We start from the raw sequence: 14,598 nt of genomic DNA, 5'->3' as shown, positions 1-14,598 counted from the left end.
AACCCCAGGTGCAATCAGACCAGAATTGGTGCCTTGGACTTTCCTGGTTTTGTAAAGCTGAGCCTAATGTGCCCCTGTTACTACAGTGAACATTTAAGGGTGCAAGATTCTTTCCCTTTTTCTGAAACCAGAAATATCTGGCCTAGGAAGGGAAACAGCTTTTCTGCTGTTCTGTTTTAGATAAAAGCCTAGCCTGGAAAGTTCAGCTCACTTCTTGTCTTCCCATTTTCTCTGAGAGTTTCTCAGCAAACTGTCAGAAGGGTCAGTATTTCACATGGGAGAAATGCATCAAGTGTAGAAGTTAGATCCCCAAGATGGAAGAAAGACTTTAAGAACCTTCTCGACAAATATATAAAATAAAATAAGAACTTTGGTCTTTGCATGGTGAGATCTATATAATCGTTAACTGTCTTAGAGGAACAGTTTGTTTTCAGACAATCCAGTAGGAAGGTCTACTGTGAGTGGATATTAAATATATGAACCTGATATCCAGAAAGAGCAGTGAGAACCAGATAAAGGCTTTTCTAGTGTAAGACGTCCCAAGTAAGATTTTGTAGATCCAGATACATGTTCTGATCTTGATGACTGCTCAGCTTTAACCCAAGTCCTCCAGAGCTTTAAGGATTCTCAGAACCAAAAGGTGTGGGGTATACAACCTGTATTTCTTTTTACTTGTTGAATAAGCCTAAGATGTGCTCACTTTCATGGAGTGCCTTTGCCTGGATGGGTGTGACATGGCATCAGGAATGCAAACCCCGGGTGTGCTTCAGGCAGCAGAACCAAGGTGAGTTGCACAAAGGAAAAATTGAAGTGGTGGGGTGAGGAGAGAGCACCTGAGCTGTTGGCAGGAAAAAGGAGTGGTGCTGTGAGTGGATACCCAGGCAGCAGGAAAAGGGGCTGGGGAGGGAGGCTGTGTTCGGTTCTTGGTGCATGATACTCCCTGTGCTGGGACAAAGGAGAGAGCAAGGGTGTGGTTACCAGCTGTCTGCCTTTTGATTCAGAGGGGAGAGAGATGCTCTTTGGGGAGGAAGAAGAAACATGTGAACAGGACAAATAGGAGGAGTTAGGATCAAAGATATTGGGGAGGCTGGATTCACAATCAACTCCGGCTACAGTAAGCTGTTGTGAGTGACTCCAAGCGCACATCAGAGTTCGTGTGGGAAGCTAGTGCAGGCCAAATCACCAGGGTAGTTTCATAAAAGCATGTCCTGTAGACCACAGGTTGAATTGAAGGCCATCTTTCCCTTCTCTTTAGCTATGTCCTTTGGGGTTTTTTGGTTTTTGTGGGGTGTTTTTTGTTTTTTGTTCTTTAACCTGAAAGCAGCTTCTCAGGTTTAGGTTGGATAGTATACTAAAGGACATAAATGGTTCTTTAACGGATGTTATTTTAGGCAGTATAATAGCTATAGAGAGAACAATTTACAGCACAAAGGTCAGTAGTGTTCATTTCTTTATTGACTGTAGAGGGAGACTAGAATTACAAGTGTTGACAGAGTCCCAGTCTAAGCAAACAACATGCTCTATGAACTTTTACTCAGTTTATGCTGTTCAGCACCACATCTGTTTAGCTGCATGGATAACAGTAATAACATTTTATTGTTTTGGCTGACAGCAGCAGAGAAACCCTGGTTCCTTTCAAAATCATCCCAGCAAATGACAGCATTTCTGAAGGTTTAGTCATTTGCTTGTCAAGGGCTGGGACAGGAAGGTAGGCAAACTGGAAAACCTAGTATTGCACAGCTGAGAGCCAGAGTTCTCACGGCTACGCAAATCGATATTTCATCCGCCCTCCCTTTCTCTGCAGCTAAGGCAGCTGACTTCATTTTTTCCAAGGAATTCCCCTAATTTAACAGTACTCTGAGCGCTCTTCTGTGGAAGCTATCCCCACTCTCCCTGTTCCCAGCCTCGTGTCAGAGCTACTAGTGATTATAATTGCAGCTGAAACAAGAAGGAAATGAGTTGGTTCCGTGCTCACTTCAGAGACAGAGGTGCTCGCAGCAGACCTTCTTCAGAGACAGAAACAATGAAAAGGCAGAGCTCTGCTCAGGAGTATGAGATTGTTGAATTACAGCAAGATAATGCGAAGGAAAGTGAGACTGACCATGACAAGCCTCTAAATGCTCAAGCAAGAAAGGTAGGAATTTCACTTGCTCATTTGATCCTTCCGGTGGGGGAAATACTGCACAGCAAGAGAAATTACACTTGAAGGACCATTCTGTAGGGATGATTTAATTTGTTGTTTGTGGTAGAGGGAAAGAGGCTAAAAACCCGTTAAATGTTTGTGGGTTTGGGGTTTTTTTTTTTCCTTATCGATTAAGTGTTCTAATATGAGAGTGGTATTTTAAGCTATAATTTAGGAATTGGAACTGTAATTGGTCCTCTGAGTTTTGCTTTCCCTTTTAATGTGCTATCAGTGGGACTGGGCTCAAAACCAGAAAAAAAAGTTGAAATCAATTTTTAAACCAGGCTTTCCTTCTGTAGAAGTTAACCGGGAAACAGTGCTGCCAAACAAAAACAAGATGTCCTCGAACAGAGCGTGCTGGATTCTCTTTATCTCTGAGTAATTTCCAGTTGCTAGCCATTATTAATTTTTATTAATAGAATGCTCCAAAGCCTCAGTTATGATCAGCACGTGAATCCTAAGGGAGGTAGCTCCTAGGCCCTAGTTTGAAGCTACGGAACAGACTCTTTCTGGCAGAGGAATACCACATCCACACGCGACTGCTGAGCAGTGAATTACACTACTTACTGCAGGAATATTTGCGGCCGAGCGAGGACGTTTCCCGCTTTTCCCTGGGCACGGCTGACCCCGCTGGGAGCCTGCCCGCACCGCTCCCCGGGATGCGCCCCGCTGATCGCCTCTGGGGCTGCTCCATCCCCCTGACCAGCCAAAGCCCCTCTTCCTTCTATGGAATCAGGGGTCAGTTACCTCTCCTGTGGCCTGGCAAGCTGACTCAGCTCGCTGCCGGGCTAGGCACGTTCCAGGAGATGCAAAGAGGAACAGGAGAGAAGCGGGAGGAGAGGCAGGAGTCAAATAGATCTGCTTGACTATCGTGAGAAACTTCACCCTGGGATTTATCCTTCCCTTTTCCAGAGCGGAGTTTTCATTTGAGCTCTCTTTATGCTGATTATAGCAACTGGCTTCCCGTCCTGTACAGACTGCTGGAAAGTTACCAGGCTCTGCGTTCTGCTTAGGTGGCGGGTTAATAATCTCAGCTGCCCTGGCCACCGGGGAGAGATTTTCTCGGCTGCTGTTGCTTCTCCGTGGCCTGTGGGCAAAGTTCAGAAGGTGTTGGACTAGTTGTGGAGCTGAATGTGCTAGGAAATTTAATCCACGAGCACCAGAGGTTTATGTCCAAAAAGGAGACAGAGGAGTCCTTTTACTTTATTTGAATAAAGGGAGAGGCCATGGGGCATTTCCCCTGGGGTCTCTCAGTTTTTCGGAGGAAGCAGCCTCCTTTTTATCCTAATTTCCCGGCTGCATTTCCCTCTCTCTTTCCCCATTGGCTGAGGTACTTGAGAGGTACAGACTTCCCAAAATGCTTAAGATTCCCCTTTTAATGTATAACCCCCTAATTTTTATGGGATTTATGGGTTTTTTCCCCACTGTTGCTTTCATCTTTCAATATTAAATTTTATTTAAAAACAAACAAACATATGATTTGTTTGTAAAGACAAGTATCTTCTTTTCCATTCATCAATCAGTAGAATCCTTCTCATTGTTTCTCTTATCTCTCAGTGCTAGTTTTATCTACCAGCAGACCCAGGGCTTGTTTGTAAAGACAAATCTTGTCATTCCTCTCAAAAGTTTTCTTGGAAACCAAGCCAGTTTGCTATGTGTGATTAAGAACTGAGTTTTGTGATAGTCTAAACGTGGTGGCTTAATCAAAACTTGGGCTCCCCAGCTGCCTGTCTCAACAGATGAGGCTATGGCTGATTTCATAGTTGCACTCTAGGCAGTAGATACTGGCTTTTTAAAATGTTTAAAATACAAAAAATATGCTAGTCTTAAGTATTAAACTGAAATCCATGCTTCTAAAATATCTTAAAACTCAAATTTTAAAGAAAGTAAATGTGAGAACTGCTGTAAGCATGCTGTAGACAAAACCATTACTCAGTGTTTGCCTTTCATTCTCCAGCAGAGCAAAGTTCTGTGTGCAGAGGTGTCTACAAAGAGTGTCTCTCTTCCTGCCTCTGCTCCTGGAGGAATCTCTTTTGTAAGATCTTTCCCTGTGTGTCTATTTTCTCTCCCTGCTCCCCTGCCACCCACACAAAAGCTTTTAGCCAGCTGCTCAATTTGGTTAAATTCAGTGAAAGCCCCTGTGTTATTCTGTGTTCTTAGAAAGTTCAAAAAATAAAGGAAGGAAACCTGGATTAGTGCCAGCAGCAGCTGGTCCCTCCCGGTCTGCACGTGTGTGGCCCAGACAACCTACAGCATGTGCTTTTCTTTTCCTGGTACAGATGTCAAAAAGGAAATGGACTCTCCTACTACCTATATGGTGGATGGAGAGGGAGGGAGAGGAATAATTAAGAAGACAGCATGGTCTGCTTATAAATTCAAGCCCTTGCTTCAGTATTCTGATTCTTCTGACTGTGGAACAAAACAGATGAAGTTATCTGTTTTGCCATCACCTAAGCTTGCTTTTTTTTTTTTTTTTTTTTTTTTTTTTTTTTTTTTTTTTTTTTTTAAATACTCCTCCTGCTGGATTAACTCATTAAAAGACTAATTTCTGTCATGGCTTTCAATCTTATTAAAAATTAAAGCAAGATATTGTCCTTTCTCTCCCATATGAATGGACATACATGCACAATTGCTTTGAAGTTTTCTTTCGACCTCATAGAAGAGGTGAGATTTGCATTAAACTCTCTGTTAAATACACTCCTTCAAGTTGGCAATCTTCTAAAGAAAAAGGAAGTCGGCTATAAAAGTATCAGTTATCTTATGAATGGTTTAATGCAATGGTATCTATTGAATAACATTGCCTTTGCTTTGGGCGCTGGCACCCAGAAGCTATGCAGGTTGACATCATCAATGCTGCAGAGCTGAATTATTTTGGAAATACCTCCAGAGACACTTTTTTAGTTGGGAGAGATAACAAACATTAAAAGGAGAGCTTGTGGAATATGTAAATTTAATTCATAGTAGTTTAAAAAAATTACGGAGCCAAGAAATCACCTTTGCAGTACTTTAGCTTTACGGCTCATTCAGGAAATTCTGCACAGAGGGGACTGATCTCTCTCAAGTGAATGTCCTTTACCTTCTCTAAGTCTGCATTTTCTCCTGCAGCAGTAGTCAAGGCTGGGAACCCCTGATGTAGGCCACTGCTTACCAGTGAGGCTCTCCCATCTATGTGGGGGTTTTGTTTCTAAATGTGACAGTAGAGACATGTTTCAATATTCTTTTCCTGCCTTACTTGATTAATCAATATGCCTTTCTCTTTTATACCTAGGAGAGAGATGCCTGGAAATCATGCAGGAATGTAGTTTTCTGGAAGTGTAAACTATGGATGGTTATAACTACAATATTTCTAGTGATCTCCCTGGTCATTCTCATCAGCCTAATTCTTTATTCTAGTGAGTATCTCACTCTTGGTTACACTAATACAAACGTGCAATATGTACACTCCAATAGAACACAAATGCGATAACATCCTTTGATCTCCTTCAGTAAACTGCTGAAGGAACTGGGATGCTGACTGCAGAGGGTGGTTGTAGTTCAGTAGCTGTTGTGAAGGCTTTTATCTTAGCAAGCAACTTGTATCCTGATCAGGTGGCAATTCAAGTTTGTAGCTAAGTGAGAAAATATCACTAGAAGGAATTTGGATATGAGGACGGAAATGATGTTTCCAATGTTGGAATAAGTGCCATGCATGACTTAGGTCCCTTGGTGTCATTGCCTGTCAGGCTCCCAGAGCAGATGACTTTTGCTAATGGAGGTGAGTGACTGACCTCCATGTGCTGTCGCTGTTTTCAGGTGACTTGCACTTTCTTTCCGTCTTTCCCAGTCAGTCTTTGCCTAGAAAATTTGTGAGAAAGCCACCCTGGAGAAAGCCAAGAGAGTTGTTGGGGGTTTTTTTTAATACTTCAGCTAATTGAAACTTTTTTCCATCTCTTTTTTTATTACTAGGTGTTTACACAGATGAGGATGACTACTGGGATCCTGATGAACTATTAAGCAGTGGAAATTTTCACAATTTTTCAGGAACATTGGAGTTAATGTGTGGCCTCCCACACTTCTCCTCTGAGGACATTACTAAGAGGGTAAATGTTTTATGTAATTCTTGGCAAAGTTGATTCTGCTTAGAACATAGTTTCAGTGTTTTGCCTTTTGTGTAGCAACTCAGTTATTTGCAAGTCCACAAATAAAGGGTGTTGTTCTTTTTAAAGTTGCAATCTAGAAAAAAAAAGAATTGTCTGCTTTTAAGCACAAAGAAGTATTGATTTTTTTTTCACTTAAATTTGACCAATTGTTAAGACACAGTCTAGACCTCTTTCATGGAATCACTGAATAATTTCACAGAGCCCTGTGAAAGTCATCTAAGCACAATATGGGCTAAATATCCTCTGTGTACATGATTACAGCCTGGGTTTATAGCTGTGATTGCTGCTGAACCAGCACCACTGAGTTTATACCGAGCTTATTCAGCTGGGTTACAGCTGAATAAGCTCAGTATACACAGCAGTGAACATTTGGACGTGGCGGGAAGGCAATCTCAGGACAGAGACCCTCCCCTCCACGAAATAAGAGTTAAAAGAGCCTTTCAGTACTAATTAAACCCCAAACCTAGCAACATCAGTTGCAGATGGCAACATGAGCACATTCTTTTAGTTCACTCTGAGTGCCCCCATTGTGTTAAAGTTACATAACAATCAAATGCACAATTAACTTGTCAGATTTAAAGGCCTCTGTACCTTTTCCAGGGCAGATATTTGCTGATATTTGACTTTCAACACCTGTTTTAAAGCTCCTTAAAGCACTTTGTAATAATGATCTGCTCTGGTTTGGGGATTTGTTGTTGTTGTTGTTGTTGCTGTGGTTGGTTGGTTGGTTGGTTGTTTTTTTTGGTTGATTTTATTTTGGTGTGGGGAAAAAATAGATTGAATAGAAGAAACTTTTTTCCTCTCTCTCTCTCTCTCAGCTAACAGAGGTCTACAGTTCATCTCCAGCTTTAGGACGTTACTTTAGGTCAGCTCAGGTGATTTCTTTCAGGTAAGCAATTTCTGTCACCAAAGTTATCTGAAAATTATAGGCTTTTGAGGAGACATTTGTGTTTATGTAAATATGTACAATATTTAAGTCTGTGAAAAAGAGGTTGTTTGGGGACAATTATGTGTATAGGCAGTGAAAACTGGTCAAAGGATCCTCTGGTGTAAATGGTAAATGCTGCTAAAATGACGTAATGACAGGAACATATTGTTGCTGTGAAGTATCACCTCTGCTATCTTTGGTTCCAGTTGCAGCCCTTAACAAACATATTCAAGGTTATTTATTAAAAGGAAAATTAATTGCTGGAAACACTTAAGATTGATGTAGTTTAAATAATCTTAAATAAATAAAACAAAGTTCATGGGGAGGAGAGAATAATTTTGTTCCCGAAAGAGATAAAGGCAAGGGGAATATGCATATTTCCTCTCACGGAGAAATAGCAGAGAAGTATGGGAAGACCGAGAGCTTCCCCAAGGACTTCTGAAAAAGAACTCTTACAAAATAAATGACAAGGACAGGAGAAAATCAAAGGAAGCATGTTATAAATAAAATCGACCAAATTCAAAGTATCAAAATTTAGAATTTTATTGTGAGACAAAATATCAGTCTCGGAAAGCCACAATTTAAAAGGACAGCACCGAGCCCGGGATCGATGCCGGGTGAACACGGATAACAAGCTCTGTCAGCCTGGTATCCCCCCCAAGTTCACAATTTCTGGTCTCCGGCCACCCCTTTTTATACACAAGATCGCGGAGTGAAGTCCGAAATTCTGACGTTATCCTCTCCGAGGCGTCTTCATTAATTATTCAAGTCCTGGTATCGGAGGTCTGAATAGACCGGTAGGGTGGAACAATGCCGTTGATGGCCGAGCCCGGGTGTGTCGTGTATATGTTAATTTCGACGGAGACAGTAGAGATATCCATCTGAAGTGATTATCTTGGTCTCCGGACTTGTATCTTCTTTTTCCGTTGTCTTTTGTATCCTTTCAGGGATTCCCGGCAGCGATAGTTTCTAGGCCCCCTCTCTGGTAATTCAAACAAGCTCTTTCTGTGTCCCTCCCACACCTTTTCAGGCTAGGGATATTTTGTATTTTGTTGAATCCCCCGTCTTCCCAAATTAACCCACAAAATGCTAAAACAAAACCTAACTTCTAACATGTTACTTTATACAGGACTTATAATCATACATTCAGTATTACAATTTATATTCTATTAACATGAAGTAACTTCAGAGCAGATGTTACATTCCTTTTTGACGACCTGTAGCCAAAGCATGTTTGTGTCTCTCTCCTGGTAGTTAATGCATGTTTGTGTCTCCCTCCTGGTAATTCTTAATCATGTTATGTCTCGTGCTTCCCCCTCCCTTGTCCTTTCAAGCGAGAGGAATTCCTGCACTCTCTTCTGAGTTGCTTAACTCTGAGTTAACTCAGAGTTTGTTGGATTAAAATAAAACCTTACATTTATTTAGATGATATTAAATTTTATCTATCAACACGAATTAACTTTAGGACATATATCACAAAGCAGTTTTTCAAAGTCCCAGGTCCTTTGAGATAACAAGGACGGAGGAATGGCCTCGTTGGAATGTGGCAAGGGGCAGCCCCAGTAAGGGCACTTTGCTCCCTTGAGGAGTAAAATCCCTTGCCCTGCCAGCTTTGTTAAACAGTGACCTGTAGCTCCTTAGCCGTATGGGTTATGATTTAGACCATCAAGTACAAAGCTGTAGTTCTGCACATGTATTGATTAGCTAATAACTCTCTCTCTCCGCCTCTTTGGGGAGGCATTTGATATCTCTCTCTTGCTGTCTCCCTCTCTTTCTTTCCTTTTATTTTTCCCCATTCAAGTATTTTTTTTGAAGATGTTTTGAATTCTCTGAGTACAAAAGGTAGCTGTTGAATCGTAATCGGTTTTGGTAGACCACAAAAAATGAGACGGTCTCCAGTTCACTGGTTTGTGTAATCCACTCCAGAGCTGAGTCAGGAGCACAGCTGGGTTGGCCCAGGTACTGCTAGCAGGAAAACAAAACCTCCTACAGGTTCCTAGCTAAATCATGCACAGGATATTGCAACACTCCTTATCAGCAGCTTCTTGTGAAGCACCAGTGCTGAAAACCACATCCCATCAAAACAAGTGTCCAATTGCCTCTCCTGCATTTGAGAACATTTCTCTGGCTGCCTTCAAGAATGTACCCAGTTTCAAGAGCTGTTCTGAGAAGAAAGGGGGAGGCAGAAACTGGCATCTTTGGCACTTTTCTTTCATAATTCTATTCTTGGGGAAACATGTTTGGGGTTTTTTTTAAATCCATTCCAACATGGATATGAAAAGTCAGTCTTCTCAACAACAACAACAAAAATCCCATTGAAAGTTGAAGACATTCATCTTTGTTTTTCAGTAATGAAAGCTTCACTGTAATTTATCAGCTAGTGTTTTCTGTACCACCATCGACAGAGGAATTTATGGAGAACAGTATGAACCCAGATTTTATCAGGAACATTTTACGTCAAAATATTTATGATGAAGACTCTCTTAATCCTGGGACATCTGAATGTGATAGGATAAAGCTCGACCCAACTTCTCTCACATGTAAGTGCTGTACATTAGAGAAACTGTTTCTTTACAAAGAGCAGAAGTATTTATGGGAAAGGAGGGAAATATTTCTAGAAAGATATTGAGATTCATTAGAATATATGATTTGCATAGCAGTATTAAGAATATTTTAAAATAGCTTTCAGAAAGTCTTGATATGCTTAATTTGAAACCTGGGACTCAGTGTTTGGTCTTCGGATGCAAAAGGGAATAGTGATGAGACTGGTTAGCTGTGGACTCCAATGAAATTTTCTGGTCTAATATTGCATTTTATCTCTTAAAAAAATTCTCCTTGTATATGTATGTACCGTAATGGGGAGGCAAATAATTCAAAATATTTCTCCTTATTGTATTTGGTTTTGAATGCTAACAAAACAAATTTTAATGCAAGGGATGAAAAAGGCTCCTGATTTTTTGCAAAATTTATTTTGCCCAGAAATACCTTTAAAGGAAACAAATGATCATTCTTTCAAGTTTTCTAGGCAGTGAATCCAATGACTATCGGCGACTAGGTAGTGGTTCCAATGCATTTATATTTGTATAAAAGTCCTGTGAACTTTGAAGTTATATTGAAAACTGTGCATGGAGCTGCCTCCCCCCAGTCCCAATTTACTGAGTCACACCTATGTGCTTTTAGAATAATCCTAGGCTAACAATTCAGCATTGCAGTGTAGGTAAGTAAGGTTTGCAATTAACTCGTGTTGTTTTTTCTTGGGACTCTTTCCAAGGGACAAGAGATCAACAAGTCACGTGTTTCAATTTTTAGAAGCATTTTATTCCTTCTATATTGACAGGATTATTTGAAAAAGTAGAGTAAAAAAAGACAGGGATGAATATGTTGAAATACTTATTTAAAGATTCATTTTAATATTAATATTATACTCTTTTAACTTTCAGAGAAATAATGGAAAGATTCCTCATCTTTACCACCTCCTAGAAGAGATGGGATTCCCTATCCCAGGGCAGGGAACTATTCACTAGGTAGAAACACTTCTAAAACTGTTTTATAAATACTGCCTGTGATGCAATATTGTAAATGGAAAATGTGGTATATTTATGACAGTGTTGTATTGCTATAGCACCACTACCTCCTTCTTCTATAGCTCAATAATCTGTTTCACCCTTGAGAAAATCATGTATTTGATGCATGCTCTCTTGGCTTTGAAAGCTCTGCTTTGTCTTGCCTTATGATAAAATCTGAATGCTCTGCGTGAGCTTTAAAAACAGTCTTGCACATGGCTCCTTTCTTTTTCTCTTGGCTTATGCAAAATTATCTGCACAGCTTCATGCTCCTCAATGCTCACTTCCACTCAAACTCATATCTGTTATTTTTTCCCTCCAAACTTCATATGCCACGTTTCCTTGTTGCTCTTTCCTTGTAAAACAGTCTGAAAATCTATTTTCATATATAGTGTGTCTATATATATATAACTTTGTAGTCTTTAATTACATGCAAGGCCTTTGCACTAGCTTCTTAAGAATGCCTTAACTCTCATAATTTCCTTATTCTTCCTGCAATCTTCTTGGATAAGGTGCTCTTTGCTCTATTTTTCTCTTCTTCAATGTGAAATATGAAAGAAGAAAGCAACAGCATGAAGAAACATGTCTTAGTTCCCTAACGCACCTGAGTGTCACAGGAATCTTTAAAAGGTCAGATTAGCAGTGTGCTTTTACAGTTAGCTACTGCTGCTGGTGAAGAGACAGATACTTGACCTGTTTCTGTAAATCTGATGACTAGTCTATACCCTTAATTATAGTTCCTGCCCAGCACTGGGGATAGAAATGAACAGATGTAAGGTATTTGCCTTAATAAGGCAGTAAATAGTTGTTCTTGGTGATGAGAGACTGGATGAGATGAGTCAGTGCCAAGAGGAAGGTGAAGCAGACGACACAGGCATGAAAGTTACAGACAGTAACTGGCTATAACATAAAAATTAAGCATTAACTTCATGTAGAATGAAACATATCCACTACCATGTGAGTGAAGTATATCTTGTCATTTATTTATAGCTTTATAAATGTTAGTACTGCCAGATAGACACTTTTATTTTAAGAGGCATTTTCTATTGTATGAAATATGTCACAGAAAATTATTTTGTTCTTTCTAATATTGCTAGTTTATTTAAGGAGCATTCTGACAATGTTATTGTGCATTAAATTATTTATTTTTACTCCTAAAGTGACCGTTTTCATTCTTCAGCAGCTCTAGCCTTTCAGCTGTGTGAGTTGGAAAATAGCCATTGGAATTCTAAATGCTGAGGTGTACGAAGCGTGCCTGACAGAGCAGGACACTCAAACCCACGGCTGTTGCATGGGTTTAAACTGAGCTTGGGAAACACTCTGGACCAAACTGGTCTTTTGCGCTACTATCATATTTGCGGCTTATTCTGATTCCCTCTTGGTTTGTAAGATACAGCATTGACTGTAAGAACTATGATTTCTCTTCCTATAATACTCTATGCAGCATACAGCTGAAGGGAGATTCTTTTTGATTCTTATGCTGGGAAGGATAAACTTCATGGCTTATATGGCTTGTCCCAAAAGCAGCAGGCTATGTGAAAGTACCAGAAGCAAAGAAATAAATTGTTGTTGAGAAGCTGCTCAACTTTACTGCTCTCACCAAGACACCTGATCCTTTCCTTGAACACTTCTTTATCTCGATTCTAGGAACTGAAAAATAATGTAATGATTAGACTTCCTTATGGTGATACCCATATGGGCATTAGGAGTTGAGAAAGGAGTCAAGCATTCATTTTTTTCCCAGCCATCCTCCTCTATGTCCATACCATTACCCCAGAACCTCACAGGAAAAAGCAAGGTGGAGCTGTAGTAAATATTCAACAGAAAATGTCTGACTTTACAGACTGCATCCAGACAGGTTTTGAACTCTTGTTGAAGGAAATGTCGAAAAAAAAATGGTTTCTGGTTATAGATCTGTGAGGTAAATTGATAATATAAAAGAAAATTTAAAAGTGAATTAATTATGACTCAATCCATTAGAGACACAGCAGTGTGAAAAGACACTATTACGTCGTTAGATATTTTGTGTGAATGATCAATATTAATTTTAATAGAAGAAATGAGGAAAATAATGACTGAGACAACTGAGACACTGTTAAAAGGCAGCTTGTGGAGTGTACAATCAGCCCTTTAAAAGCCTATGGCAGGTGTCATCTGTGCAGCCACAGCAGGCAGTAGGGGTTTTGGGCGGACTCAGCTGCCTGCCATAGCAGTGGTACCCGCACGTGCTGGCAGTGCGTCCATCCACTGCTCGGCGCACTTGCCCACGGGACTGTCCCCAGCATGGTGGGAGTCATCAAGGCACTGCACCATAAAGCCAGGCCTGCAGCCAGCAATCACATACTAGAGAAGACTTAAAATCAGAAAAACTGCTCAACATTTTCTTCCATACTGTTTTGCTGCAAAAACGGAGGGAGAGTAAAAACACGCTTAAGCAAGAACACAGGCTGTTTACAAGAGCACTTTATAAGCCCTTGTAAACAGATGAATACCTGATTTCAATCCTTTGCACATGTCCACAAATGCTGCTTGCAGAGGGCTGCTGGGCCGTGAGGAGGTGATACTCTAACATTGCAGAAAGCCAAACTGGAGACTCCAGCAGGGGTGAGCTGTGGAAGCATTGGTGTCATGGAAGCAGCATGTGGACTTCTGCTACTGAGAGGTAGTTATCGCCTGGGCAGCATCAGTATTGACTGTTTTCTCATGGGCATGATGTTTGTTTTGCTTGCAGTTAATTGTTTTGGGGCTTTTTATTTCATTCCAACTTTAAGACTTCACATTAAGTAGCATCACATTAGAAGGGGGAGGGGGGAATTTGAGAAATGAGTTCTTTATAAAAATTGTGCATTGTATAATGGTACAAATGAAGCATGTCAGAGAAATTTTGGACAAGAGTAAGTGCATCTAACACAAGGTTTATGCTTTTATTTAAAACATTAAACATTCCCCAAATAAACAGAAAGACCCTGTTATTATTGCATTTTTGAGACTAATAGCCGTAGTTCTTTAAGGCCCCTTTAAAAAAAATATTCTAAAAGTCCAGGAAAATGTACAGCCTTGGTCACTTAACATGTAGTAGCTCCTAATTTTCTACAGAGGAACATTGTCTCATGATGGCAGTTACTAGTGATTCCTCCTGGCTTAATTGTCAAGTCCTGTACCCAGTCCGTGTTTCTTTCTTTGATCAGCTGTTCATGGACAGGTTTGTCTCACAGAAAATGACTGGTAGATGTCGCCTAATGAGTAAGCTTGGTAACAAGAGAGAGGTATTTGTTTGAGGAGCCAACAGCAGAGGTAGGATGGTTATCACGGCTGCACGCACTCAGGCAGAAGAGTGCCTTCTAAGTAACCAGGACATCATCGTATTCACTGTGCTCTTCAGGACTGGTGACATTTACCTTCCTCTTGGGCACACTGACAAGCGCATATTCTGTCTGGTTACTGCTGTCAATCGCGGACACTTCGTGTTTTACGTCGTGCCTGACAGTCGAGTACCACAGCTCACTGGAATTCACAGAATCTTTTTTGGCAACGTGTTCCTGAGGGGGGAAAATGAAAGAGCGAAGCTTCGGTATGATTGTCCCCTGAAGAAGTTTGGAGACGTGAGCAGATCTGGTACAGCCTGTGCAGTCACGCGGTGCCGTCGGCTAACACGCGCAGTGTTGGGTTTGTAAATCCACAGTCATCTCCCGACTCTCCAGGCTGTGGCTGCACACCTGGAGAGCCCAGCAACCCACGGTCCCCTCAGCAGTGCTGGCACGGTAAAAGCAAGAGGGAGCACACACA

The 14,598-nt window shown here is 40.8% G+C and overlaps 1 protein-coding gene across 3 annotated transcripts; it reads left to right on the top strand.

Moving 5' to 3' along the window:
- Positions 1-1,755: 1,755 nt before the first annotated feature.
- C2H3orf52 (chromosome 2 C3orf52 homolog) lies at positions 1,756-14,100 on the top strand. 3 transcript variants are annotated; one of them, XR_005699687.2, is made up of 7 exons: positions 1,756-2,134; positions 5,451-5,574; positions 6,128-6,261; positions 7,140-7,210; positions 9,599-9,789; positions 10,690-10,773; positions 11,993-14,100. XR_005699687.2 is itself a non-coding variant. In XM_040057168.2 (6 exons), coding segments are annotated over exons 1-6 (702 nt in total). In that variant the 5' UTR covers positions 1,756-1,954; the 3' UTR covers positions 10,692-11,913. The 3 variants fall into 3 exon arrangements, 2 of the variants coding, with proteins under 2 accessions (XP_039913102.1, XP_039913101.1); XM_040057168.2 differs by lacking the exon at positions 11,993-14,100 and having other exon boundaries at positions 10,690-11,913; XM_040057167.2 differs by lacking the exons at positions 10,690-10,773; positions 11,993-14,100 and having other exon boundaries at positions 9,599-10,683.
- Positions 14,101-14,598: the final 498 nt, after the last annotated feature.

This window comes from Hirundo rustica, chromosome 2, assembly GCF_015227805.2.
Source record: "Hirundo rustica isolate bHirRus1 chromosome 2, bHirRus1.pri.v3, whole genome shotgun sequence".
Taxonomy (NCBI): domain Eukaryota; kingdom Metazoa; phylum Chordata; class Aves; order Passeriformes; family Hirundinidae; genus Hirundo; species Hirundo rustica.
This window is presented reverse-complemented; position numbering and strand designations above follow the sequence as displayed.

What these genes read in the sequence shown, in the direction of transcription:
- C2H3orf52 (XM_040057167.2), top strand. Translation starts at nt 1,955, where the DNA reads ATGAGTTGGTTCCGTGCTCACTTCAGAGACAGAGGTGCTCGCAGCAGA. An exon ending in TAAATGCTCAAGCAAGAAAG is followed by an intron (nt 2,135 to 5,450) that starts GTAGGAATTTCA and finishes TTTTATACCTAG; the next exon opens with GAGAGAGATGCCTGGAAATC. An exon ending in GCTCAGGTGATTTCTTTCAG is followed by an intron (nt 7,211 to 9,598) that starts GTAAGCAATTTC and finishes TTTGTTTTTCAG; the next exon opens with TAATGAAAGCTTCACTGTAA.